The sequence below is a fragment of the Scylla paramamosain genome, chromosome 15 (assembly GCF_035594125.1).
Source record: "Scylla paramamosain isolate STU-SP2022 chromosome 15, ASM3559412v1, whole genome shotgun sequence".
In the NCBI taxonomy this organism is placed as follows: Eukaryota; Metazoa; Arthropoda; class Malacostraca; order Decapoda; family Portunidae; genus Scylla; species Scylla paramamosain.
In genome coordinates, this window is record NC_087165.1 from 18,156,868 (window position 1) to 18,183,511 (window position 26,644).

The following is a 26,644-nucleotide window of genomic DNA, read 5'->3' on the forward strand; positions in this document are numbered from 1 at the left end:
TTCTCGATGCGTTTTTGTCTTTCTTGAGTTTGATTTATTTTTCTCTTCATAGTCGAATTCTTTCTTTTATCGATCTCCTTTATTTTCGATTTTTTTTTTTTTTTGTCTTTGAAATGAGGACTCTTGGATTTGTCTCTTAGTTTTTGTTTTTTTCCACCATCTTTCTTATCTTCCTTTTCGAGATTTTTACTCCTTGTCTTCCATTTGATTTCTGTGACTTTCTGTTTATTTTGTGATTCTCACGAGGATTAAATTCTTTGTTGCTTTCAAATTTCTTTGCAACACCTGCTCTACTGATATTTCTCGATATGTTTTTTTCTCCTTTTTATTTTCTGTTGTAAAGGTGTTATGGAATGATGACTTTTCTCTCCCCTGGTAATAAATCTTGCGCATGTCATTAAAGAATTTTCGTTTAAACATATTTTTTTCATCCTTTTGTCATCTTTTAAATCTTCCTTCTTGCTTTTCCGTTGACGAGACATTTCGGGGCCAGACAAATACATCTTCGGGGCATTTCAGCGTTGGAGTGGATCAAACTGCCGACATTGTTTTTTTTTTTTTTTTGTAGCAATTTCCTCCAGTGATATCCCGCTTATCCTTCAAACTATAGACCTGGAATATCTCTCCTTATTAGAAACATTCGTAAACATCTCACAAACATCTTTTTTTTTTTCATTTTTAGTGTGGATTTCGTACAAGACGATCCAGTGACGATCTTTTAGCTTCTTACTGAATTATTGACACCTATCTTCAATTAAGGGTTTTGATGAAATGTAAGCAGTTGCTTTGTATATATATATATATATATATATATATATATATATATATATATATATATATATATATATATATATATATATATATATATATATATATATATATATATATATATATATATATATATATATATATATATATATATATATATTCATCGTCTTCATCACCGTCTTACAACCGAGAAGCCCCGGCCTTGAGTTCCAGGGATGGCGAGACAGATGATTAAGCCTCTAATGTGTGGTCCCTATTCACCTGCTAGCAACTAGGTATGGGATATTAACGGTGAGTGGTAACAGTCCTATTGATTGATCGGTCACTATGCACGTTGAGCTTTTTCCATAAGACAACGGTCGGTTGGGGTTGCGAGACCAGCAGACAACCGTGGGTGAATAACACACACAGCCGACTTCTCCATAACAACACCTGCTTATTGTGCGTCAAGCCCAGAAACTCCACATTCAATTCCCCCCTTACATTTGTGTCTTCTGCATCGTCATCACCACGGCACGCGCATTGCAACATTTTATATCCAGCCTCCCATCTTTCTCTCTCTCTTACACACACACACACACACACACACCACACACACACACACACACACACATTTTTCACTGACAGTGCAGTTACTGTCCTCTCTTGAAAAAGAGCATGCACACACACACACACACACAAACACACACCACACACACACACACACACACACACACACACACACACACACACACACACACACACACACACACACACACACACACACACACACACACACACACACATTTTTCACTGACAGCGCAGTTACTGTTCCTCTTGAATAAGAGCATTAGATGTGCGGTGTGTACGTGAGAAGTCTAAGCCTTAGTCATACGTAGCTCGGTCTCTATTGCCTCTCATTCCGGGAGTGTAACAGCTAGTAGTTAAGATCATGGTGAATTAAACACACACACACTACCAGTGTTCAACAAAACAAAATGCGTTGGAAGAAAATATGAGACTGCATAAGTCCAATTTTCGAATAACTCACCAATATGTTAAAAAAAGTGTCAACATTATAACAAAATACATGAAGACAGTGGTATTAGTTCTTTCCTCTCTCCTGGTGGATACATTACTTTAAGACTAATCCCGCAGTGCTCCTAAGACTTCATCTGTCAACTACGTGTATTCCGATATTTTTGATCCGTTTTCTGAAGCGCTTTGCTCTCTTAAAGGAACTATATTTATAGATCAAAGAAATGATTTTTGGGATTTTGTTGGTAGTTTTCTTCAGTATAAATTAGAGAATCATGTTAAACTATCACTACAATAATTCAAATACTCTTAAAAACTCTAATTCTACTGGCAGCTGATATAAGGAAATCGAGATAAAACGTCGAAATGATTAAGAGTGGTATGATACTATGTGAGTTTGTAAGCCGACCTTTGATTGGCAATTGCTTTATTTTCACAAATCAATGAATCTATTTTTGTACAATGTTTTACATTTATGTGGCAATTAAAGCATGTTATCATATTTCATAGTAAATACTTAAAGACAATATTAATCATAACATTCGAGCGTATCATCAAAATCGGTTGAGAGTTAGAGTAGAGGTATAATTGAAAATATGACTACTTGATGTTTTTCGAGATTTTCAACAACAATGACTCCACATTTCTCCTTGGTGTTGAGAGAGAGAGAGAGAGAGAGAGAGAGAGAGAGAGAGAGAGAGAGGAGAGAGAGAGAGAGAGAGAGAGAGAGAGAAGGAGAGAGAGAGAATGACAAAATACTAAAAACATATAAATTAATGAATAAATAAATAAGGAATGTGGTATCAGGATTTCGAGCCAGCGATAAGCCAATCAGTGATTCAGTTCGAGGAAGTGGCGGGGGAGGATGCGTATTTCCCCTCAGGAGGCCTTGCCTGATATGTGTTGGCAGCGACTGATTCACACCTTGATTTATGCACCAGCGGGCGGGATGCCTGTTGCACTTACCCACCATCCGCTGTGCTGTGTGGAACCTTTCACGGGGAGATGGTGTGGGGAAGGCTGGTGGAAGTTTCCGATAGTGAAGTGATATTATCTTTTCCTTCAGAGAGAGAGAGAGAGAGAGAGAGGAGAGAGGAGGAGAGAGAGAGAGAGAGAGAGAGAGAGGAGAGAGAGAGAGAGAGGAGAGAGGAGAGAGAGAGAGAGAGAGGAGAGAGAGAGAGAAATGCGTAACCATGTGGCTTAGCAATTATTCACATCATTTTGCAGCACACATAACATCAAGTGTTGTAATCATGATGGAGCATGCCTGATGTTCATTAGCTTGGCATTACAGTATTCATTTGTGTAAATGAAATTATGCTAGAATATATTCAGCTTCATCAAAGTACTTTTTTAGGTTCATCTAAGATGTGAAAAGTAGATTAACGGATAACATAGGTACACTTCTTTATTATTAAACCTTGTATAGGTTACATTAGTATGAGTTCAAATAGTCATGTATGTAGAAATGACCTCATAATTCACGCTCCTATATGATTCGGGATACGGACCATAGTGGTCTCATGATAGCAAAATTGTAGACATGGTTGCCAAGATATTCAGTAGAATAGGAAGGCATTCATAGTTTATTAATATTACAAAGCTATCTATGAATTAAAAATCGAAGAGGATTTGCTTGTATTTCAAGGATCTAAACAATTCAGCCTACCCGAGAACACCTGAGTGATGTGCTTCTACCGTACAATAAATCCTGCGCTGAGCAAACAATTAGATCAGTGTTCAGGTAAACGTGAATAACTAGTCACAGTAAAACGAGATTTGTCTCACCATCAGTCTGTGGTAGGTAATGGTAGAATTGGGCAGCTTGTGTTAAATCACACTATAAATTAAATGAAGTTTAGCATATCATCGCCTAAAAGGTCCCTATACACTGAAAACTTTGCAGAACATGAACTAAGAGACCTGCCACAATGTTGCGAGACAAATATGATAAATTTCTAGTGGAGGGACAGCATTTTCTGCTCTTTATAATCAAATTTTCAGCACATAGACTGTCTCACAGTGAATCGAAAACTAATTCCGATATGCTCTTGGTACATTAGATATCAATGTGGAGCTGTGTAATATGCTCAAAATATGAAATCAACATTATGTGGGGTTGAGGAGTTTAGGTGAGAAAGTGTTTCTGTGGTACAAATCATTGAACAATACAGTGGACGTATACTCATAAATACTCTAGGAATTTCTAGTGTTATTTTTAAGTCTTTTTTTTTCCAAGACCTTTCTTTCTGGTAAAGTACACCAGTTATTATCTGCAGAATAAAACCATTTTATTTGAAAATTATGAGTGTTATTCTGGTGTCCAGCAGTTTCTTTTTTCTATAAGTGCTCACATGTTGCAGATGGCGATTTACTCACTACCAAACAACAGCAATTGCTGCCGTTCAACAGCTCTTTTTTTTTTTTTATCACTACTCTTTTTCAGAGAGAGAGAGAGAGAGAGAGAGAGGAGAGAGAGGAGAGAGAGAGGAGAGAGAGAGGAGAGAGAGAGAGAGAGAGAGAGAGAGAGAGAGAGAGAGAGAGAGAGAATAGAATCGTTCACCAATCACGAACGATTAAGGATTTGCTATGTTTCATGGTTGGCTTGTTAATTCAACGTGAGAGATTCATCGACTCGGGCATCCCACAGATGAAAGCAGCAGAAGACAACCCACTGATGCTTCTATACTGTGTTTCCTTTTTTGTACAGTACTAAACAACACATGGGTGGACAGAGTGGAGGAGAATTAAGTTGGTGTTGGTGTGTATAATCCCAGCGGGCAGGAGGGGGACGAAGCGTTGTCATGGTGATTCAACTGAGGGTGCCGCAAGGAAAAGGCTTCATCGCTAAGCTACTGGTGACCTTAATAGCAGTCTGCGTGCATGACTGCGACCTGTTCAGTGGCACAGCGGTGGTCAGAATTCGAGTACCATTTTGCACTCACTTTCAATGTACTTCACGATTGTAGTCAATCTTGCGTCCCTTTGACCTACTGACAATCGAATAACAACCTGGTACTTATAATTCTTAGCCCATCATGGAATTCAAGATTGAGGGAAAGCTACAAACACAGCTGGAGTAAAAGTCGCTAACGACGACTTAATGTTCACGCTTTCAAACCCCATCTCACTTCGCTCTCATTGCTCCAGTAAATCGCGATCGCATTCAAAGTTACGGAAAATTATTAGGAATTAGCGAGACTTAATGCAAGTTTTCGCAGCCACTGCACCAACAAGTGATTAAAAGCTAATTAAGAACATGATGATTGAACTTTTTTGTTATTTTTATTTCAAAATAATCATAATGATCATTATAATCATCAATTATGATCTGCACACTAATTACAAAACATTCGTCAGGTAAGTACTCGGATTCACAAATGATAGCAATGAACGCATGTAATTTCGAAATATTGATCATGAAATTTAATGAAGTAAAGGATTTTTTTTTTTCGCAGGTTCGAACTTTAATTGAAACAAAATGAAAAATAATTCAATCTCAAGATTTTTATCTGATTACAGGGATATATTCTTTACAAAGAGCAGGACCAATGTAGCAATTTAAAATATTATTTTAAGTTCTTAAGAGTGGTGCGTAGATAATAACGATATTTCACAGTTAGAAGAACTTATGACACTGAAAAGATACACTTTATTGATTTTTGAATCAATATTCTTCTATTTTTCATGTTTCAACATTCTGTGGTATTTGAGGAAAATTCTTAATGACAAAAATTTTTCTTTTTTTTTTTTTTTACCTGAAAAATTTTCAACCTTAATATTTTTATTTGATGAAAGGGATATGTTCCTTACTTAAAGAAGAGCTGTTGTACATACGTAAAATATTCCTTTGAGTTCTTAGAAGGAGTGACTAAATAACAACCATATCTCACTTCTTAAAATAAATTAACACGCTAAAAAGAAGCACTTTTTCGATTAATGTATGGTTCTTACATCAATATTGTTCTTCTAATTTTCATGATTCAACATTCTGTAATGTTAAATTCTTCATCACAAATTTTTTTCAATTTTTTTTTTTTTTTTTTTTTTTTTTACAGATCCGGACTTAACTCAAAGAATGTGCAAAATTTAAATATCAGTATTTTTATGTAATTATAGGGATATGTGCCTTACTTGAAAAAAAAAAAAAACATTGTATTGTACATATGTAAACTATTCTTTTGAGTTCTTAGGAGTGGGTGCTTAGATAATAACCATATTTCAATTCTAAAAGAAATTAAGATATTAAAAAGATATTGAAAAAAAAAAAAAAAAAAAAAAAAATATATATATATATATATATATATATATATATATATATATATATATATATATATATATATATATATATATATATATATATATATATATATATATATATATATATATATATATATATATATATATATATATACTCGTATATATATATACACACACACACACCAGCAGCAATGAAAAATACTGCTAAATCAAGTAATTTCGTTTTCAGTTTTAAGTAATACGAGTATCATGTAGGTAATAGATGCTTCCTGCATATATTATTGAATGTGGTAAGTATTCCTAAAAGCGTACCACAAGCACAGTTTCGGACACTGGACCGTATTTCTTGTCCTCATCCACTAACGGTCGCTTCATCCCGTTATATACCTAGTCATTGACATTTATACGAAACTAACTGAAAGCGTGGAATCTTCAATTTAACGCGTCGACCGGCTATCCCTTCCCGAAGGCTGGTTTGCATCAGGACATCGTAGTTGAATCGTATCATTTATCGTTATTTTCTTTTGGAATTACTTCATAAATCTGAGAGTCCATATTATTGAAATAAAACATATCGATGTAGCCTGAAGAAATTAGAAAACACCGAGTGATATTTCTATGGAGAGTTTATTGTTTAAATAAAAGTCAGTGTACCTCTCCCCCTCACCGATACCTGCTTATTTCCAATGATTTTTTTCTTGTTGATAGTATATCTATGAAGGATTTGTACTTACGAATGCTTTTCTATTGCATAGTGATCACAGAATAGGCACACACGTGAAAGGAGCCCAGAAAAGAGCGAGGAGGCTGTGATGGCGGCCGCCGTTCCTTGATCAACTACCCTCCTCACCCACACTTGCGGGTTTCCTGCGATTGAAGGAAAGATATACAAATTTCTTCTTTCTCGGTAGTATACTTATGAATTCAGTTCTCATAAAATTAAGGTATGGGAAATGTGAAGGCCATAATAATAATGATGATGATAATAATAATAATAATAATAATAATAATAATAATAATAATAATAATAATAATAATAATTGTTATTATTATTATTATTATTATCATTATTATTGTTATTATTATTATTATTATTATTATTATCATTATTATTATTATTATTATTATTATCGTTATTATTTTGTGATTATTTAAGTTTTATTTCTAATGATTAAAAGGAATACAATCTATAATGACGTAAGAAGAGGAGTATGACAATGTGATGGGTGAAATATGAAAGGGAGCTGCCTGACAATATTACGGACTGCAAAACAAATGCTCTTGCTATTCGATCGGTCGCGTGTGAAAGGGATGTGTATGTGTATGAGGAAGTGGGCGGTGATTTGTGTTGAGCGGGAAGTACGTGAGGCCGTTTTTGGAAGAGTTGGGAGTAGTGTTGGAATCCCGGTGCAGATGGAGGTACGTGAAATCAGTAAGGAAGTGCTCTCTCTCTCTCTCCTCTCTCTCTCTCTCTCTCTCTCTCTCTCTCTCCCTCTCTGTAAAATGATATCGTGATCGAATTAAGGAAAGACCACTAAGTGACAGGAAAGGTATAACTCGCAAAAAATAAGAAAAGAGCGAGAGGAAAACATGTGCGTGACTACATGAGATGAAACTGAAGGTGAACAATACACAAACCCAGCGTTCCAATCTCACGATGTTTTTTTTTTCCAGCAAAAACAAAACAACATTCTCCACTGCTGTTGAGCAATATTGTCCTTCAAGAATCAATACATACTCGTCTTACGTACTTCCCTCCATTGAAATGTTAGGGTACGCGGCGCAGTTTTCCTCTGTCTCAGAATAAGAAAGATAAATGAGAAGATAGTAAACGCTGAGAGACAAACGCTGATCCCTTCTTACAGGTGAGCCAGTGTTACGAGAGGGCATTAGTAAAGTTCAGTTTTTACTGCAGAGGAAACTATTATCCACATTTAAAAGATTATCGTTTCAAGATTAGGATACTGAGGGGAAATAGATAAATCATGCAACTACTTCACTCCATATTGAAGCTGCAAGATGTCTATCATCGACAGAAGTGGAGGTGTCAGATGTCTGTGACTTGCGCACTTAGTAAGAATATTTACTTTTCTCCTTATCCTCCTCCCCAACTCCTCTCTCTCTCTCTCTCTCTCTCTCTCTCTCCTCTCCTCTCTCTCCTCTCTCTCTCTCTCTCTCCTCTCTCTGTCTCTCTGTCTCTCTCTCTCTCCTCTCTCTTCTCTCTCTCTCTCTCTCTCCTCTCTCTCTCTCTCTCTCTCTCTCTCTCTCTCTCTCTCTCTCTCTCTCTCTCTCTCTCTCTCTCTCTCTCTCGCTCTCTCTCTCTCTTTCTGTATCTTTTCTCTACTTCCCATAACAAGTACATCACAATACTCCTCCATACATTTTCCACGATCATAGGATAATGATCAGTTAGCGTCGATAAATGACAAAATAAGCATCAAGAAAGGAGTTCGGCAATGAAGTATGCACAAAATATCCATATTTTTCTTTAATAGGTTTTTGAAGAACACACACACACATACACACACACACACACACACACACACACACACATAACACACGAGCTGTGCCACATTCTTAGACATGAACGATCACCTTTTACTCACCAGATATTCTCCAATAAACGAATACTATTTTTGTATTCATCATGGTGTGAGCTGGACTGGATGCGTGAGTAGCCGTAGGAACAGGAGGGAAGGAGGCAGTGGATGGAGGCACTGGAGGAAGGGAAGAGGAAAGGAAAGTAAGATTTTTTAAGTAGTAGGCCATGATTCACAGTCTCGAACACTAATCGTGTTACTACAACACATCCACTTCACCATGAAAGTGTTTGCATTAGGACGTGAAGGCGTAACATTACTAAAGAAATGAAACGTGACGTGGTTATATTTGATAGTATTCTCCCGGTTAGGTTAGTTTAGTGCCCTTAAAGTGGAGGCTCCAGGGGGGAGGGGCAAAGCTCCTCCCCCAGGTTTGGTTTGGTTAGGTTACAGAAAGTTAGGTTTAGCTAGAAATGTTCCTGTTTTCAAAATATGGCGTTTCATCCTTAGACTTTCATGAATGTCCAAATTTAGTCTATTTTGGCTTCCCTTGTCCTAAAATCCGCCTGTCCACGTCGTCCCACCGCCAAAAAAATAAACAAATAAATAAATAAAATAAATAAATAAAATAAAAATAAAAATAAATAAATAAATAAATAAATAAATCCCCACAGGTCCCCAAAGCTTGTTTGGGGAAAGAGGAGAAGTTATGTGACTAGGAGTTATTGTAAATTTTTGCCAAAATATCATTCCATTTTATCTTGCGCTACCAATGTTCCTCCTTCCCTCCCCTCCTGGCCCCTGCTACCTTCCTTCTCCACTTATCTCTTTCCTTTCCGTCTTTCCTCTCATTCACGTCCTTCTCCAAACCTTTCAAGTCCCCAAGCTTAGCTTAAATTTCCAGTCAGAAGTTCTACATCGATTGCGAATTTTACAACTCATGTGAAACTGTGTGTGTGTGTGTGTGTGTGTGTGTGTGTGTGTGTGTGTTTGTTTGTGTGTAACTGGGTTCTAAACTACGCTTTTCACTGAGCTACGGAGCAAATAGGCTAATTAATCCCACTACATTTATTTCCATTGTTCAATTCTCGTCTAACCAGAAAACATTCTTCCAACCTCCGTTCCTCTTAGGCGATGACATTTTGACACTGCGTATTTTACAACCTCTCCTTCCCACGCCTTCCCTCCGCTGACTACCTCTTTGCACTTTTCCCTCGACTAACATCATCTTTTACGTCTCCGTCCTTGCGCAGACTCTTACCTCCTCCACCCATCTTATCGTCATGTTGGAGTTCACTCACCATCACTGCATTATTTAAACCTACCCTTAGGTATTTCATGGTGGGAGTTCATCTTTATATTGATTTTTTTTTAACATTAATGTTTTGTCTTCCTTACTAAGAAATCAAACCTGACTCACTTTTACTCCTAGTTTCTGAAAGTCTCTCCTCTCCAACCATTGAGCCCTTTATCAGGAACTGCTCGCTCAATTCCGCTCTCCATTTTTCTTCCTTCTTGATCTCGTTCGTTTTCTTTTGTTCTCCTTTTTCGTCCTTTCGTCTTCACCTTTCCATATTCCTTCCTCGCTACCTCCTCCCCCAACCCCAACTATTCGTACTAATTCCTTACTATTCCACCTGCATTTTTCCCTTCTCAACTTCGCGCGCATGGCACATCGTTTCTCACTCATCTGCCAGTCCCCCTCCTCCCCTCCTCGTGCATTCAAACTACAAAAAGGAATCAACACACAACGCCCCTTCACAGCACATTAAACTTCCGCCTCAGCCCGTACCCTCCTATCCCTCCACTTGTACATGAACTACAGGCTCTCGAATTCCTGGTGCGCATAAAACCTTTTCTTCAAGCCTGGTACTATCAGCCTCACACAACTGCTACTGACTAACCCTCGCCTTCCATTTGTTCCCCCCCATCATTCCCTTCACCACTTAATTTTTTTTCTTAGCACTTTCTCACTCCCGCTCGCCCGCCGGTCCGTTCACCCAAATTCACTTAAGAGTCCTCTTTCCTCTCCCTTCACCGCACTTCCTGTCTTCACTAAACCTCCTTTACTCTTTTCTGAACTTCGATCCAACTGCAACTCCTGTCCTATTATACAGGCCCATTCTTTATTCTACTCTGCGCCGCTGCTCAGGGTATGAGAGAGAGAGAGAGAGAGAGAGAGAGAGAGAGAGAGAGAGAGAGAGAGAGAGAGAGAGAGAGAGAGAGAGAGAGAGAGAGAGAGAGAGAATCTTTATCTCAGTGAGTACTATATCATGGGAAGATGGAAGTGTGTGGCGTTAAGTGGCACGGACACACCATATCCCTATTTCTTACTTTGTGGTTCTTTCGCCAGGGTGTTTGTCTGTGTTAGAGAGAGAGAGAGAGAGAGAGAGAGAGAGAGAGAGAGAGAGAGAGAGAGAGAATAAAACGTTGTAGGGAATACAGAATACATTCAGTAATGTTAAACTTACCAAACTGGAAGAGTATGTGTAGTCTAGTGATTATCTCTTGTATATCACACATAGTTGTTTCCTGCACATCCCGCGTTCCCGTTCATCACCGTGATATTCCTCACCGTTAGCTCAAGAGTCACTACTGTTGCCTTCACCTACTTTCCCTGAACTCCTCATTGTAACTGAGCTGACAGAGCATCTAGTATGGCGCACGTAATGATCAAGTTTATTTGGAAGAATTTATTTTTATTGTATAGAAAGGGCTCAAAACAGTACCTAATTTGTGCGTCTCATCAAGGATCATTATTAACTTTCCGAAATCAATAGCTTGCCATAAGCAGAATTAGGTGATTCAATATGAATAAAGAAACGAGACGCTGGGGTGCCGGATGTTTTGCATCCCTCCGTTCGAGAGGCAATGAGTCAGTGAAGCAGTTTCGTCCATCGGCGACCACTGCACCCTGTTTGTCAGGAACCGTTTCAGAGTATCGAACATTTGGTTTCTCTAGTGCATATGATTCCCATTGGCCACTGCGTACGATGTTTGCACACAGAACGATGGGCCGTGCATTGGGTTCTGCCACAGCAGACTGCCGCAGAGTGACATAGATCGTGACTGATGTCTCGTAAACATAGCACCCCTCCCCCGATCATGAAACAGCCTATCCTCATGAACAGTGAGTATGCTGGGTGCATTTTTTTTTCCTCTCTCTCTCTTTGTGGGTTTGGCTGAGTCATACTTGCACTAAAATCTTCTCCGTTCTGTTTCCCCTGATGCAGGTGGAACCACAAATAAGCGAAGAGTAATTCTTTTTCCCATATTACCTACTCTAATAAGTTTCGTAGTAGTTCATAATGTGCTATGACATGAAACTATCATTATATAAAAAAGTACTTGTTGCTACTCTCTCTCTGTCTCTCTCTCTCTGTCTCTCTCTCTCTCTCTCTCTCTCTCTCTCTCTCTCTCTCTCTCTCTCTCTCTCTCTCTCTCTCTCTCTCTAACATAGCAATACAGCGGTTCTTATGTTTTAAAAGTAGCACAATTTTATAGCAACCACTGTATTGCTGAGTTACCAGTACATTTTGTTTACTGATACATTCAAATATTCAATCTGTCATTTGCTCAATACAGCGGTTCTTATGTTTTAAAAGTAGCACAATTTTATAGCAACCACTGTATTGCTGAGTTACCAGTACATTTTGTTTACTGATACATTCAAATATTCAATCTGTCATTTGCTGTTTCCTGTAAGGATTTGACTGCGTAGATTCTAAAAAAAAAAAAAAATTATATATATATATATATATATATATATATATATATATATATATATATATATATATATATATATATATATATATATATATATATATATATATATATATATATATATATATATATATATATATATATATATATATATATATATATATATATATATATATATACCGCGCGGCGCCACTGAGGAGTAAGTGAGCCGGAGAGGGAGGGAGGGAGAGAGAGAGAGAGAGAGTGGAAGGGGGTGGAGGCCCTCCCAAGCGAGCGGCTCCCGCAACACACAACGTGCTTAATTTCTCGCAAATTAAAGTAAAACTCAGCATATGAGTATAGATTATTTTCGACTTATAAGTAATTGAACTATCATATCCTGAAGTAAGCCTTAACTCGCTGAACAGCTTGTATAGTAAGATCGCCATTATCGTCATCATTCTCTCTCTCTCTCTCTCTCTCTCTCTCTCTCTGCATGATTATATAATTCACATATCTAACTGCCTGTGTCAGGCCGCTCAGGACTTCACTAGAAGGGCATAAAGAATTTTCTCAGGAATTACGAAATTGAGAAATAATAGCAGTGGGAAACTACTTTGTGAATCTAGTTAGTTTCATATATGTGCATGAAGATGTGAGCCCAAAAAAAAATAGAAATGAAGTTTCACTTGCTCTGTATGAAGAAGCTTCCAAAAATAGTGAATTCTGCCCGATACCCAAATATCGGTCGACCTCAACTTTCCGTCAGCTGAGTGAGATATATATATATATATATATATATATATATATATATATATATATATATATATATATATATATATATATATATATATATATATATATATATATATATATATATATTATTAACCTTAATGATATTCTAACAATGTACATTTTTATTTGTTATGGTTAATAGATAATTCAATAGATATTCATGTTAATTTACGTCGGTCAGTGTGCTAGGTATAAACATCGAAAATAATTTTTCCATTACGTTTTAGTTGATCGTCCCCAGTAACGAAGTTTTCTTTCATCTATGTGGTAACAACTTCCTGTATTGATATTTCTTTATAAATTAATTTGATAGTGAGAATAATATAAACGGACAGACAAACCGATCACTAGAAACGGTTTCACTGAGAAAAGTTACAATCACTTCACTAATCACGGCCGATTAAATGTTTGATGTGTTTCATGACTGTTGTGAATTTATTGGCGGAGCTTCATCAGGTTCGCTAATTGTGCAGTTCAAGGAAATGGGACAACAGCATTTGTGTGGTTGTAGTGTTTTTTTTTAATATTTTTTTTATTATCAACACACAAGAGAGATTGAACGAGGGGCTAGTGTGCGAGTGGCCAAAGAAAGAAAGAAAAAAGAGCAAAAAAGAAGAAAAAATGTAAAAAAAGGAAGGAAGAGAAAAAATAAATACCTGCCATGTCCATTCGGGTGTAAGGGGAACGTGAGGGTGAAGGGTAGTAGGGGCAAGGTACATGGGGGTGCAAAGAGGGATGAGGCTTTGTCGTTAAGCTGCTGCTGCACAGGCTGCACTTAACCTTGTAGTCCGTCATTGTGCAGACACACCATGTACGTGCCTTTACAGCGGTACAATTTTTTTGCAAGGTCCATGTTAACTCACTCCACATGGACGTCCTCTGCCGTATTGAAGTTTCAGACACAGTTTACGGCTGGTTCGCTTTAAAGGCTGACTTTGAAGGTCTTATCGATATGCAGAAAATGGTTAAAAGCTCGCAAGAGAACACATGTCTTAGCTGTCACAATGCAGAAGAATATGCGTCTATACCAGTGACGACGAGGTAAAGCGTTAGTGTGAATATAAAAGTTGCATTATATAAAAAGATAAGTAAATAAATAAAAATGAGTACAGTGATTATTGTTCTGTGAGATTCATGTACACTTTACACAAAATATTAATGCCATAAAATTTAAATGATCTTAACGTATCTACTAATACGTAGATCTAAGAACAGTGTGTACTAACTGTTACCAAGAAATTATAGCAAAAAAAAAAAAAAAAAATTCTGGTAATATGGAATTAACTTTGGTGTTTCGCAGGAGTCATTAATACTTCAACGCTAATATGTAATTACTGTTGTCCATATTCTTGCTTGTAATGAATTCGGGTACCGCGGGTGTTTTACAAAATAATTAATCCTTCTTCTTCGGAAGTTGTGAATGAAGACATCTAGCAGTGTCCTCGATGGTGTAAATTGTATAGCATCTGGAAATATACTAAGACAAAGACACGATCTTTGTGTGTGTGTGTGTGTGTGTGTGTGTGTGTGTGTGTGTGTGTGTGTGTGTGTGTGTGTGTGTGTGTGTGTGTGTGTGTTGGAGAGTTGGAAAAAATAAATCAGGCAAACAATTTATATCTTGAAAGAGAGAATGAGTTGCGAATAACTTCATGGAAGTGAAGAAAGGATTATAACAAGGAATAGTGTTTCTGATAAACATTCAGCCACACACACACACACACACACACACACACACACACACACACACACACACACACACACACACACACACACACACACACACACACAGATACGTCTTTCTGAAATAAACTAAGTTTCAGTCCTAGTTCGTGGAGAGTGATAAATTGCAAAGTTGCCATCTCCATTCTCTTGTTGACATTTTGGTCTTTCCGCTTACCTCCGTGCAACCCCACGACCTCATCCAATTCGTCTACATTACGCAACCCTCTTTTCCGCCCTCTGTCCTTCCCTTAACCTACATTTTTCCGTCCTGCTTCCTACCATTATTAGTCAAGTGTACGTTCCCTCACACCTCTACTTTATGTAACCATCAGTTTCTCCGCCACCTAGTAACCTCGCACACCACCTTGACTTTCCTTCCGTTCCTAGTACATTCACTTTCCTATTCTGATCCTTACCAAAGCCTACACCTCTGCATCCTCTTTCAATTTTTCTCTCCGTAGCTTCCTTTGTTCCTTCACTCAACTTCGTCCCTCTGTCCACTATTGTTCCTCCAAGTAACGGCTTCATTCTTCTCCCTGACCCTCTTCCGTCCATCCATCCCACGCTTCCGTCCTTCATCCATCTATGCACCACCTTGACCCCTCCGCATCTTACACAAAGGCGTCCTCTCTTTTTTCCCCTGCCATCTGCCCTCTGCGATATTCTTTTTCGTTCCTTCTCCAATACGGCTGCAGCTTCAGAGAGAGAGAGAGAGAGAGAGAGAGAGAGAGAGAGAGAGAGAGAGAGAGAGAGAGAGAGAGAGGAAAAGTGTAGTTCTTGTCTTAAGCATAACGTGATAGAGCCGTGATCACCTGCTACAACCCTTCCGGAGAGAGCTTAGAGCTCCGGTTGTCCAATCAGAGGGCAAGGTTTTGCCCTTTCACACGCCATGCATCCCATCCTCTTGCTCGAGGAGGACGGCAACTGCTTGCCTATCAGTGAGAACCTTTAGGAATCTCAGCGGGATCAGAGCGTGAACTTTAATTCATCAAGTAACCTGAGCAAGTATTACAAGTAAGCATTGTGTGTGTGTGTGTGTGTGTGTGTGTGTGTGTGTGTGTGTTAGACATTTGACGAATCGGGAGTATTATTTCGAGAAGTGTTAAGGGCTTTGTACAGAATGTGCTTCCTGATGCTGGTGTCGAGAAACAGTGGCTGAATGGCCATGCCTCGGGAGTTTTGAATAAAAGTTTAAGCGTTCAAAATTTCGCCTATGGCGCAGAATCAATTGAATGTCATGAAACACACACACACACACACACACACACACACACACACACACACACACACACACACACACACACACACACACACATACAAAAAAAAAAAAAAAAAAAAAAATATATATATATATATATATATATATATATATATATATATATATATATATATATATATATATATATATATATATATATATATATATATATATATATATATATATATATATATATATATATCAGGAAAATGTCACCACATCGTATCGCGACAAGGGAATACAAGAGGGGTGGTAGGGAATCGAGTTATGAAACAACCATGTTTTCCGGTAAAGGCTTTTATACCATGACTGATAGCAATTTTAATAATGGTGAACAATTATTTGGAGCAATGCCATATGAAAAGGAGACGAGGGCAAGTCACGCTTTTTCAATAATTTTAATATAATTGTTCACTGCGAATGAAATGAAGGATTGTTAAATAATACTCGGGATTTTCAAGCAGCTGTCTACTTTTAGGGCAATACTTCAGAAGCCATACTAAACTGATTCTTTAATGAAGTTAAAGGTTACATTTTTTCCCCTTAACATTTAGTGCCGATAGGCACTTTTACTGCATTTTTTTCTGTTTAGAGGCTTAGCTGGTTAAATCTTACACATGGCAGGCAAGATTTCTTAAGTGACGCCTTTACAGAGGCTCATACCACCTTGGCGTCGAAGATAGAGCTGATAAGATATTTTTTAGGCAATCGACGGGAGCTTGAAAAATGGCCTGATTCGAAACTCAGGTCACCGAGATCAAAGTCTGAACCCTGACTTTTGACAATCTGGCAATCTCCTCATTACTGCAGTGACTTTTATATCAGCTGCACCAGAGGGCTACTTGTGTTTCATTGCACCTCATTACTCCCTTTCAGTCTGCCTGGTGATCAGAGCAGACAAACTGAAACCTCAATCAAGTCTTTTATAGCCCAGCTTATTAGGAATTGAATGTGTAAATAACATTTACTTGCTTAAAACACGTGCCAGACTTCTTCGTGAAACAAAATTGGTTAGAATTTAATTACTTTATATATATATATATATATATATATATATATATATATATATATATATATATATATATATATATATATATATATATATATATATATTGTAACTTCACCACCCCGTGGGCAGTCACACTTACACTTTTAGGGTCCGGTGCTTCCTGCATACGTGACGGTGAACTTACCCTGCGGCGCTCCGTGTTCTCCCCTGGCTCCCCTCAGAAGGCGAGTAGTAAAACACACTTGTGGCTTCTGGCCCTCTATTCTCCGTTGCTCACACTACACAGTAGTCCTATGCTGTAGCTCGGCACCCCGGGCCTCTTGTCGACCCTCGGAAGGCTTCTTGACGCCTCGCTCCAGCTCACAAAGGCACATACAAGTACAGGAGGCAGTGTCGGCGACGCGCGGGCTTTCTTCCCTCACCAGTGTTCTCCCGCCACTCTGTCTCCCAAACTGTTCCGCCACCAATCCCAGGGCTGCTACACGTCACGTGATACTCCCGAGCCCCAGGGTAGGCGGCCGGCGAGGTGACGTAGTGTGACGTCATCCTCCACTTCAGCTGGGACTCAGTCTGGGTATCTTCATGATCTTGCCCTCTCGTGACACTACCCCCTCCTGTAAAGAGACTGAGCGCCCTCGCTCCCCAACTCTCTCTATTCCCTTTAGGTTACAGATACACCCCCAAAAACAAGAAAATAATACTTCAACTTTAGGTATATCAAAAATCAACAAAGAACATAATCCTCACTCCATTTGGGTGGATGCCGCTCCCGTCTGGGTCTCCCTACTACAGGTCCAGCGTCGACATCCGCCAGTGCCCCCTCCAAGGGACACAACTCATCCGCTCCACCTTCCTCCATCACCAGCGGCTCAGGCTCTCTCAGGTCCAGGTCTCCGTCATCCTCCATCACCAGGGGCTTGTCGTCCCCAAGGCCCTCGTCCTTGTCCTCCTCTTCGTCACTGGTCAGGAGAGCAGCTCGCTCTCCCCAGGAGAAGTTTCCAGGGCCATGGTAACCCCAGAGCCTGTCAGCGTGCACCACCAGTGCCCGCTTCCTTGGCCCTTGGCGTAACCTGAAGGTGACGTCCGAGATGACCTTCTCCACCACGTATGGCCCCTCCCAGGGGCTCTGGAGCTTAGGGGACAATCCTTTCTTACGCCGAGGGTTGTGCAGCCACACCTGATCCCCCTCGCTAAAGGGTGGTGCCGTTGCCCGGCGGTCGTACCGGTCCTTCATCGCCTCACCGGACACCTTCAGGTTACCCCTCACCTGATGGTGCACCTCCCGGAGACGGTCCTGTAGGGCTGTAGCGTACTGGGTGATGGTAGTGGGCAGGTCTTCATCCGGCGGCCTGCCAGTCACGAGGTCCACTGGTAGCCGGAGCTCCCGCCCACACATCAGCCGGGCTGGCGTGTAACCGGTCACCTCATGCACGGCGGACCGGTAGGCCAAGAGAAGCAGGGGGATTTTTAAGTCCCAGTCCTCCTGCCCTTCCTGGCAATATTTGGCCAACTCCTGCCCCAACGTGCGGTTGTAGCGTTCCACCATGCCATCCGACTGCGGCCGCAGGGGTGTAGTACGAGTTTTCTTGACGCCCAGCAACTGGCAGCACTCCCGGAATACTGCTGACTCAAACTCCCTGCCCTGGTCAGAGTGCAGCTCGTGCGGCACGCCAAACCGGGCGAAGAACTCGTCCACTAACACACCTGCCACGGTGGCAGCCTCATGGTTTGGCAGCGGATACGCTTCCGGCCATTTAGTGAAGTAGTCCATGGTCACACACACAAAGCGGTTACCTCTCAGTGTCTGAGGGAACGGACCCAGGATGTCCACTGCCACCCTCTCCATAGGTGCCCCAACCTGATACACCTGTAAGGGAGCAACTGTCTTTCTCCCAGGGCCCATCTTCCCACAGCACACGTCACACACTTTGCACCATTCACTAACATCCTTCCGCATGCCTACCCAATAAACCCGCTGCTTTAACCGCCCTAGCGTTTTCCTCACACCGAAGTGACCACTTGCATTTCCACCGTGAGCCTCGCGCACTAAGGCCTCCCTCATATTCACAGGGACAATTGTTTGCCAGAAGGCCACACCGCCGTCACATGACTCCCACCGCCGTTGCAGCACACCGTCACTCACTCGCAACACTGCCCATTGCTGCCACAACGCCTTGGCGGCAGGGCTTAGCGGGGCCACGCTTTCCCATGGCGGTTTTTCTTCGCCTTCTTCCCGCAGTGTCACTATGGGCCCGATATCAGCGTCCTGTCGCTGGGCCTGTTTGAGGTCCTCTCCCCACTCAGTGTCACTGACAAGACCGGCAGCCTTCACGCACACAGGCTCAGTCTCATGGCGTCTACAATGCCTGCAGTCACTGTCGCAAGGACGGCGACTCAAACTGTCAGCATTGCTATGCATTTTTCCAGGCCGGTATTCGATGTTGTAGTCATGCTGCTCCAGCTTGCCAATCCACCTGGCCAGCTGCCCCTCCGGGTTTCTGAGGGTTTTCAGCCACCTCAGAGCAGCATGGTCTGTCCTAATCTTGAATCTGGCCCCGTACAAGTAAGGATGGAAGTGATCAATGGCCAGGATCACTGCCAACAACTCCTTACGAGTGACGCAATAGTTCCTTTCAGGGGCTGAGAACTTCCTGCTGAAGTAGGAGACGACCCACTCTTGTCCGTCTTTCTCCTGGGACAAGACGGCTCCTACTCCCTCAGCACTCGCATCACAATCCAACACGTATGGTTTCATTGGATCCGGGTACGGTAACACAGGGGCGTTAGCGAGAGCCTCTTTCAGAGTTTCAAAGGCACGTTGACAGTCCTCGCTCCAGTGAAAGCATGCCCCTTTACGAGTCAAGTGATGGAGTGGCACCGCAATTTGCGCAAAACCCTTCACAAACCTCCGGTAGTACGTACACAACCCAAGGAACCCGCGCACTTCCGTCACACTGCGCGGCACTGGCCACTCCTTAACTGACTCTACCTTACCAGGGTCTGTTTTCACTCCCTCACTACTCACTATGTGACCCAGAAACGGCACTTCCCTCTGGAACAGGCTACACTTCTTTGGACTGAGTTTCACATTTGCCCCCCTGAACCTGTCCAACACTGTCTTAAGCCTCTCCAGAGCCCCCTTGAACGAATTCCCGTACACTAGCACATCGTCCAAGTACACCAGGGCGCTTTTCCACAGCAACCCATCCAACACACGCTCCATTAGACGCTCAAAGGTGGCCGGGGCATTCACCAGACCAAAACTCATCACTTTAAACTGATACAGTCCCTGCCCATACGAGAAGGCCGTTTTCTCTCTGTCCTCCTCCGCAACCTCAACTTGATGGTAACCTGATTTCAAGTCTAAGGTGGAGAACCACTGGGCCCCCGTGAGCGCGTCAAGCGTGTCATCCACCCTCGGTAGAGGGTAAGAGTCCTTTGTCGTCACCGCGTTAAGGCCCCGATAGTCCACACAACACCTGGTAGACCCATCCTTCTTCTTAACGAGGACAACAGCAGCACTCCAGGGACTAGCCGACTTTTCGATTATCCCTTGTGCGCGCAACTCCTCCACGGCTTTTTCCACTTCCAGCCGACGAGCAGGCGCAATCCGGCGGGGCGGCAACTTAACCGGCCGACTATCCCCTGTGTGAATGTGGTGTTTAACCAGACTGGTCCGGCCCAGGTCATTATCTCCCTGCGAGAAGACATCTGCATACAGAGTCAGCACTTCCTTCACCTCGTCCACCTGTTCCCCAGACAGGCATGCCGAACTCCTCTGCAATAGATCCTGCAGATGAGGTGGAACCCCAGTGCTACTCCCTTGCATGTCCTCGCAATGACCTTCCGGGTCCATAGTCGTCTGTACACCTTCACACTCTTCCGACCCTTGACTTTCCTCCTTCTGTTCCTTACTGAGACGGCAGCGGTGGCTAGCTTCGGGTAGGGACGCAGTATGGGCTCGGTGAGTTTCAATTGAAGCTTCACACTCCTCTGCGTCAACACCGCCCTCCTGTAGCGGCACCACACTACCTCTGACCGACATAGTCATTTCCCCGAAGTCCAGCACCGCCCTGCTCTGCTTCAGGTAGTCTAGGCCGAGCAAGTTCTCCCCGACGTCCGCTACAAAGACGGGAAGATGCTCCTCCGTGCTGCCAACCGCAATCCTGGCATGCACTGGTCCCCTCAGCTGTGTGCAGTTGTTGCTGGGCCACCGGGGGCTGTCCAGTTGCCACCACCCCGTCCTGCACGAAGGTACGTTCCGCGCCCGAGTCCACAGTGAGGCAGCAAGATTTGCCATCCACTTGCCCGCCCACCTGCACTGTCCGGGCACCCTCGGCGCGGCAACTTAGGCGGACTGGGGTCTCTGGCTCTCTGGCTGGCGCTCGACCCCTTCCACCAGCCTCTTTCCGTTTCCCCCAGCCTCCTTGCTATCCCTGGGAGAGATGAGGGCACACTCTGCCATCTTGTGCCCCTGACCGCAGTTCCAACAACAGGGTTTGTACTGGTACTGCCCTGCTCTGCCGTTGACAGCCTTTCTGCTACTCGATCCCTGCGGGCAGTACCTCTTGGTGTGCCCCTGCTGCCCGCAAGAGTAGCACTTACCCCTGAACTCACCTAGGGGCGGTGAAGGGCTAGAGTAGGCCTTCCGCACGGCCCCTTTCTTTGCCTTCACTCTCTGCGGGACATAATTCCCGCTGGGTCGCTCCCGCGTCGTCCGGAGAAATGACTCCATCTCCAGGCCCCTCGCCAGGGCCTCCTGAAGGTCCTTGGGGTGTGCCTGCTGGACGTATATCCTCAGTTGTTGGTTATCGATGGCATCAACGAACTGATCCCGCAGGAGAATGGTGATCATCTCCTCACTGGCCTCCGGGTACGCACGCCGCACCAGCACCTCCAAATCCTGCGCCAGGCGTGTCAGGGTCTCCCCCGGGCCTCGTAACCTGGCCCGGAACCTTGTCCTGAACACCTCGGTTTGGTGCTGGTACCCGTACCTCCTCTCCAGTGTCGCCGTCACTTTACTATACGAGCACCGCTGGGCAGCTGGCAGCTGGTTCAAGACTTCTAATGCCGGTCCTTTGAGTGCCCACACCAGCTGCATGGCCATCTCAGGGCGACTCCACTGGCGGGCACTGGCCAAGAGCTCGAACTGTGTCTTATACGCTTCCCAAGACACTGTTCCATCGAACTCCTGTGGCCGGCGCCTCGTCCCGTCCTTCAGCCTCCGTGACGTGGAGCTGGCAGCAGAGGGGTACGACTTTACTGAGGCTAGCGGGGATGGTGGAGGTGATAAGACGTTTACAGGAGAGCGTAGGGGAGACGGTATCACCTTGGCCAATGGAGAAAGGCTGTTTAGGCTTCCGTGACAACTATTATCCTCCTCCCCTTCGTCACTCCCCCCCTCAGTCTCACAAGCACGCCCACTTGACCGGAACAGCGTGCCTTTATGCTGAGAGAGTACAGGAGGCGCCTGTGCCGCCACAACCTCATCCACATATCTTCTCAGTTCACTGGCCGCTTTTTCCACCTCTCCCTTCACCTGATCCTTGGTGAACACTTCACTTAACACCTCGTCTTTAACCCGTGAACACTCCTCCTTCACGAGCCCCATAACCTCCTTAAATACACGGTCTACACTGCTCGTCACCGCTTGCAACTCAGCATGCTGTACCTCTCCCTGCGCCTTCAGGGCACTCATCTCAGCATGCTGTACCTCTCCCTGCGCCTTCAGGGCACTCATAACATCCGCTAGTGTGATTTCTTTCGCCGCCATGCTGACTTAATTACTGTAAGGCACCGTAACTTAACACAACACGCAGCTTACCATGGCAAAACACACTGCACCGTCCGCCCGCCCGCTGCGATCCACAAGTACGTTACCCGTACCACCGCTGCTCGCCTCCCCTGTCCAATACACACGCACACTCGGTAACACACCGCGACGCACACAGTTAGCACTTAACTCATCCCACGATCCTGACACCACTGTAACTTCACCACCCCGTGGGCAGTCACACTTACACTTTTAGGGTCCGGTGCTTCCTGCATACGTGACGGTGAACTTACCCTGCGGCGCTCCGTGTTCTCCCCTGGCTCCCCTCAGAAGGCGAGTAGTAAAACACACTTGTGGCTTCTGGCCCTCTATTCTCCGTTGCTCACACTACACAGTAGTCCTATGCTGTAGCTCGGCACCCCGGGCCTCTTGTCGACCCTCGGAAGGCTTCTTGACGCCTCGCTCCAGCTCACAAAGGCACATACAAGTACAGGAGGCAGTGTCGGCGACGCGCGGGCTTTCTTCCCTCACCAGTGTTCTCCCGCCACTCTGTCTCCCAAACTGTTCCGCCACCAATCCCAGGGCTGCTACACGTCACGTGATACTCCCGAGCCCCAGGGTAGGCGGCCGGCGAGGTGACGTAGTGTGACGTCATCCTCCACTTCAGCTGGGACTCAGTCTGGGTATCTTCATGATCTTGCCCTCTCGTGACAATATATATATATATGTATACACAAATTCAGTAGTGGACTTTAAAATCTATCACGACGTGGCGCCACTGTACACTAGCCTGAAAAGAGTCCTTAATTGCTTTGACTTTCCTGCGTATATACAAGAAGTTCTTCGTCAACGTATCAACACACAAAAAATTATGTAGTTAATAAACGTTTAAGCAAAAATTTTGGAAAATTTAGGAAATGAGAGAATATACCATAGTTGCTATGTATTCTCTTAAAACCAAACCATATGTTTGCAGCAAAGATTTTTCTCATATTCAAAGATAATAAGCGAAAATGAATTCCGCTTAGTTCCTAAAAACGTTTAACATTTAAGTCTTAGAAACATAGTCAGTTTTAGCACCTCAGTCTTTCGGTGTGAAGTTCTTGTAACACACTATACATGAAATCTACGCTAGGCAGCTTAGGCCGGGGACGGTTCTCACCCGAAGATGAGCTCTGAGCCATTATTGTTTACAGTTCCACCACGCCGTCACACTTACTGCACCGCCCGCGTCAGTCCCTTGAATCTCCTAGTAAAGATTATACTGAAGGTGGATATTGCGTCAAACTAATATTGGTTTTGGAGGCAGCTCTTGAATTTTCTCTTCTCGCCGGCGATTCGTGGGCTAGTTGCAGAAACAGGGCCATGCCAACATGGGGATGCCTTCTGCCTTGAATCTAAAGTGACGAAATTTTGTTTTCGGCTTTTTCGATAAAAGACATACTAACGTATTACAAACGCATACGTTTCTGAGGTTTAAATGTACCGAAACTTGTTCGGTGTATATATATATATATATATATATATATATATATATATATATATATATATATATATATATATATATATATATATATATATATATATATATATATATATATATATATATATATATATATAATCATGAAGTTAGGAAAGTTAAGATAATTATGGGCTTTTCAGGTGAGTGCTCCAGGGACATCTAGTGGAGGCCTCTGTATAGTATTGCCCCATTCCTTATAAATAAAACAGGTTAAAAAAACAAACAAACAAACAAACAATGAAAGCTTTGTCGATTACGTACTTTTCTGTTATTTGAAGACCAGAATTATGATGATTAATTTATTCTTTGATTGACAAAATACAAAATAAAGAAACGTTGAATCTACACCATAACAAACTTACCTGCGTAGATGTCCGTTTTCTTGGATCTTGTATCAAAGAAGTTTGGTTGTAGTATGTTTCTAAGCGGTATTTCGAAAGGAAACCTCCTGGGGTTTGCACTTTAGTTTTATACTTAGGCATTTTATTTATTGAAGATTGATTCTATTATTATTTTAACATGAAAGAAAACGTATAGCATATGTAATTTCATAATGGCACTGCAGTTATCCAATCAGGAATAAAATACAAAGGCTCCGGTAAACATATTTCTCTCAGTTTAGTTTCAGATTAACATTTATTATTTGTAATTGGTTATTCTTTAAAGGTAGTATTTCCAAAACGTTTTGCCTAATTGTTTTTATATGGATATTGGTTTCCGAATTGTAACGCCAGACATATTGGCTCGACCATTAGAATGATCTATATCAGATCATCTGGGCATAAAGCATTCTTCTATATGTCTAGATTGCAAACCAAGTTACGCATTCTATATTTGGGGAACATTTGACGTAAATTATATGATTATTCGGTAAAGGACCACGGTTAAAGATTTTATTCAGTTTCTCATGAACAACATTGACAATAAATGATTATCATATCGAATGTTTGATTTAATAGGTTATTGCCACATTTGTTTATTTATTTATTTTTTTTCTGATTTGATTGATTTACTTTTTTTTTTCTAGTTTTCAGTACATATACATTTTATTTTTTGTTCATAATTACTTCCAGTTTGATTAATACACATAGTGGTCATTCTTATTTTGAATAATTTTTTTGCTGCCAAAGAACAGGTAATTAATTTCTTGGTTATCTACATGTTAGCCTCATTGCTCTCTCTCTCTCTCTCTCTCTCTCTCTCTCTCTCTCTCTCTCTCTCTCTCTCTGCGTGTTTGATTTGATGTCATTATGGTTCGATAAATTAAATTCTTGATAGGAGTCGTATCTCGAAACCTTACGTGTAGAAATATGACGATCCTTTCTGAACTATTTTAATTTTTATCAACCTTGAAAGAGAATGGTTAGAAAAAAGGAGAATCATAGAAGCTTATCGAAATACCAATCCTTTCGTTTTTATCTAGCCTGAAAGAGAATAACTACATAAAAGGAGAATTGTATAATCTTATGTAAATACCAATCCTTTCATTTTTACTTAGCTTGAAAGAGAATGAATGAATTTTAGAAGCTTATCGAAATACCACTCCTTAAATATTAAATCAACCTAAATCGAGAGCAAGGCCTCTCGATCCATTTTTAGTGAGCGAAGAGGAGCCGAATACTCCCGTTCTATTCCAAATAACAGAACCTCGTCTCCTCACAGTCTCAATATCACCCAGTTACCATATCCTCAAGTACTTAGCAAGAGAGGTCTCCACTTCCCTCGCCATCCCATTAAGACGGTGCTGGTAATACTAGACCGTAATTCTGCGCTAATTTATTGCAGTGATAACCTTTATGTTGCTTTGGCTGTATGCTTGTACGCCTCCTTGTTTATATTATCTATTAACAGCGGCCAGTTTTGATAGTTATGGGATGGTGTAAATATTGGAACGTAACTCCTTCCTGTTTGCATTGTATTTTTTTTCCTGGTTTATATCCAACAGTAGCGGAGAGTTTTGATAGTTATCTGGAAATACAATAATAATAATTTCAACATCGTCCTAGGCTTGGGAAACAGAAACTGTATTGGAGTCCCACGTTAGGCAGATTGAATTATGTTTCTATTACAACTGTATCAGTGGGTTTGCTCGGGTCAAGCTAATTTGATAACAGCCAAGAAATCGATGTCTTACTACTCTACTATTGTCCATGAAATATCAGATTTTAGTGCGTAGAACTGGAGGAAAAATGACAAGCATAGAGGAGCAATGAAGACGGTTGAGTTGATGGAGATAAGAGTCGTCCAGCATCGTCACCTTTGATGAGAAACAACAATG

The 26,644-nt window shown here is 41.9% G+C and overlaps 1 protein-coding gene and 2 long non-coding RNA genes across 3 annotated transcripts in view; 1 reads left to right on the plus strand and 2 right to left on the minus strand.

Annotated features, from left to right (window-relative positions):
• Positions 1 to 6,709: 6,709 nt before the first annotated feature.
• LOC135107214 (uncharacterized) lies at positions 6,710 to 11,198 on the minus strand. The gene is made up of 3 exons (XR_010271658.1): positions 11,057 to 11,198; positions 8,652 to 8,762; positions 6,710 to 6,912 (listed from the first exon to the last, which is right to left on the minus strand). It is a non-coding gene; the product is annotated as an uncharacterized LOC135107214 (long non-coding RNA).
• Positions 11,199 to 11,487: 289 nt separating this feature from the next.
• Positions 11,488 to 26,644, plus strand: part of LOC135107559 (uncharacterized) — a 50,727-nt gene continuing 35,570 nt past the window's right edge. The window contains exon 1 of the long non-coding RNA XR_010271824.1: positions 11,488 to 11,715. This is a non-coding gene — a long non-coding RNA (uncharacterized LOC135107559). The remainder of the gene's footprint in view (positions 11,716 to 26,644) is intronic.
• LOC135107558 (uncharacterized) lies at positions 21,270 to 23,562 on the minus strand. Its single transcript, XM_064017557.1, has 2 exons — positions 22,785 to 23,562; positions 21,270 to 22,742 (listed from the first exon to the last, which is right to left on the minus strand). The coding sequence occupies exons 1-2, from the start codon at positions 22,842 to 22,844 to the stop codon at positions 21,420 to 21,422; spliced, it is 1,383 nt and encodes a 460-aa protein (XP_063873627.1). The 5' UTR covers positions 22,845 to 23,562; the 3' UTR covers positions 21,270 to 21,419.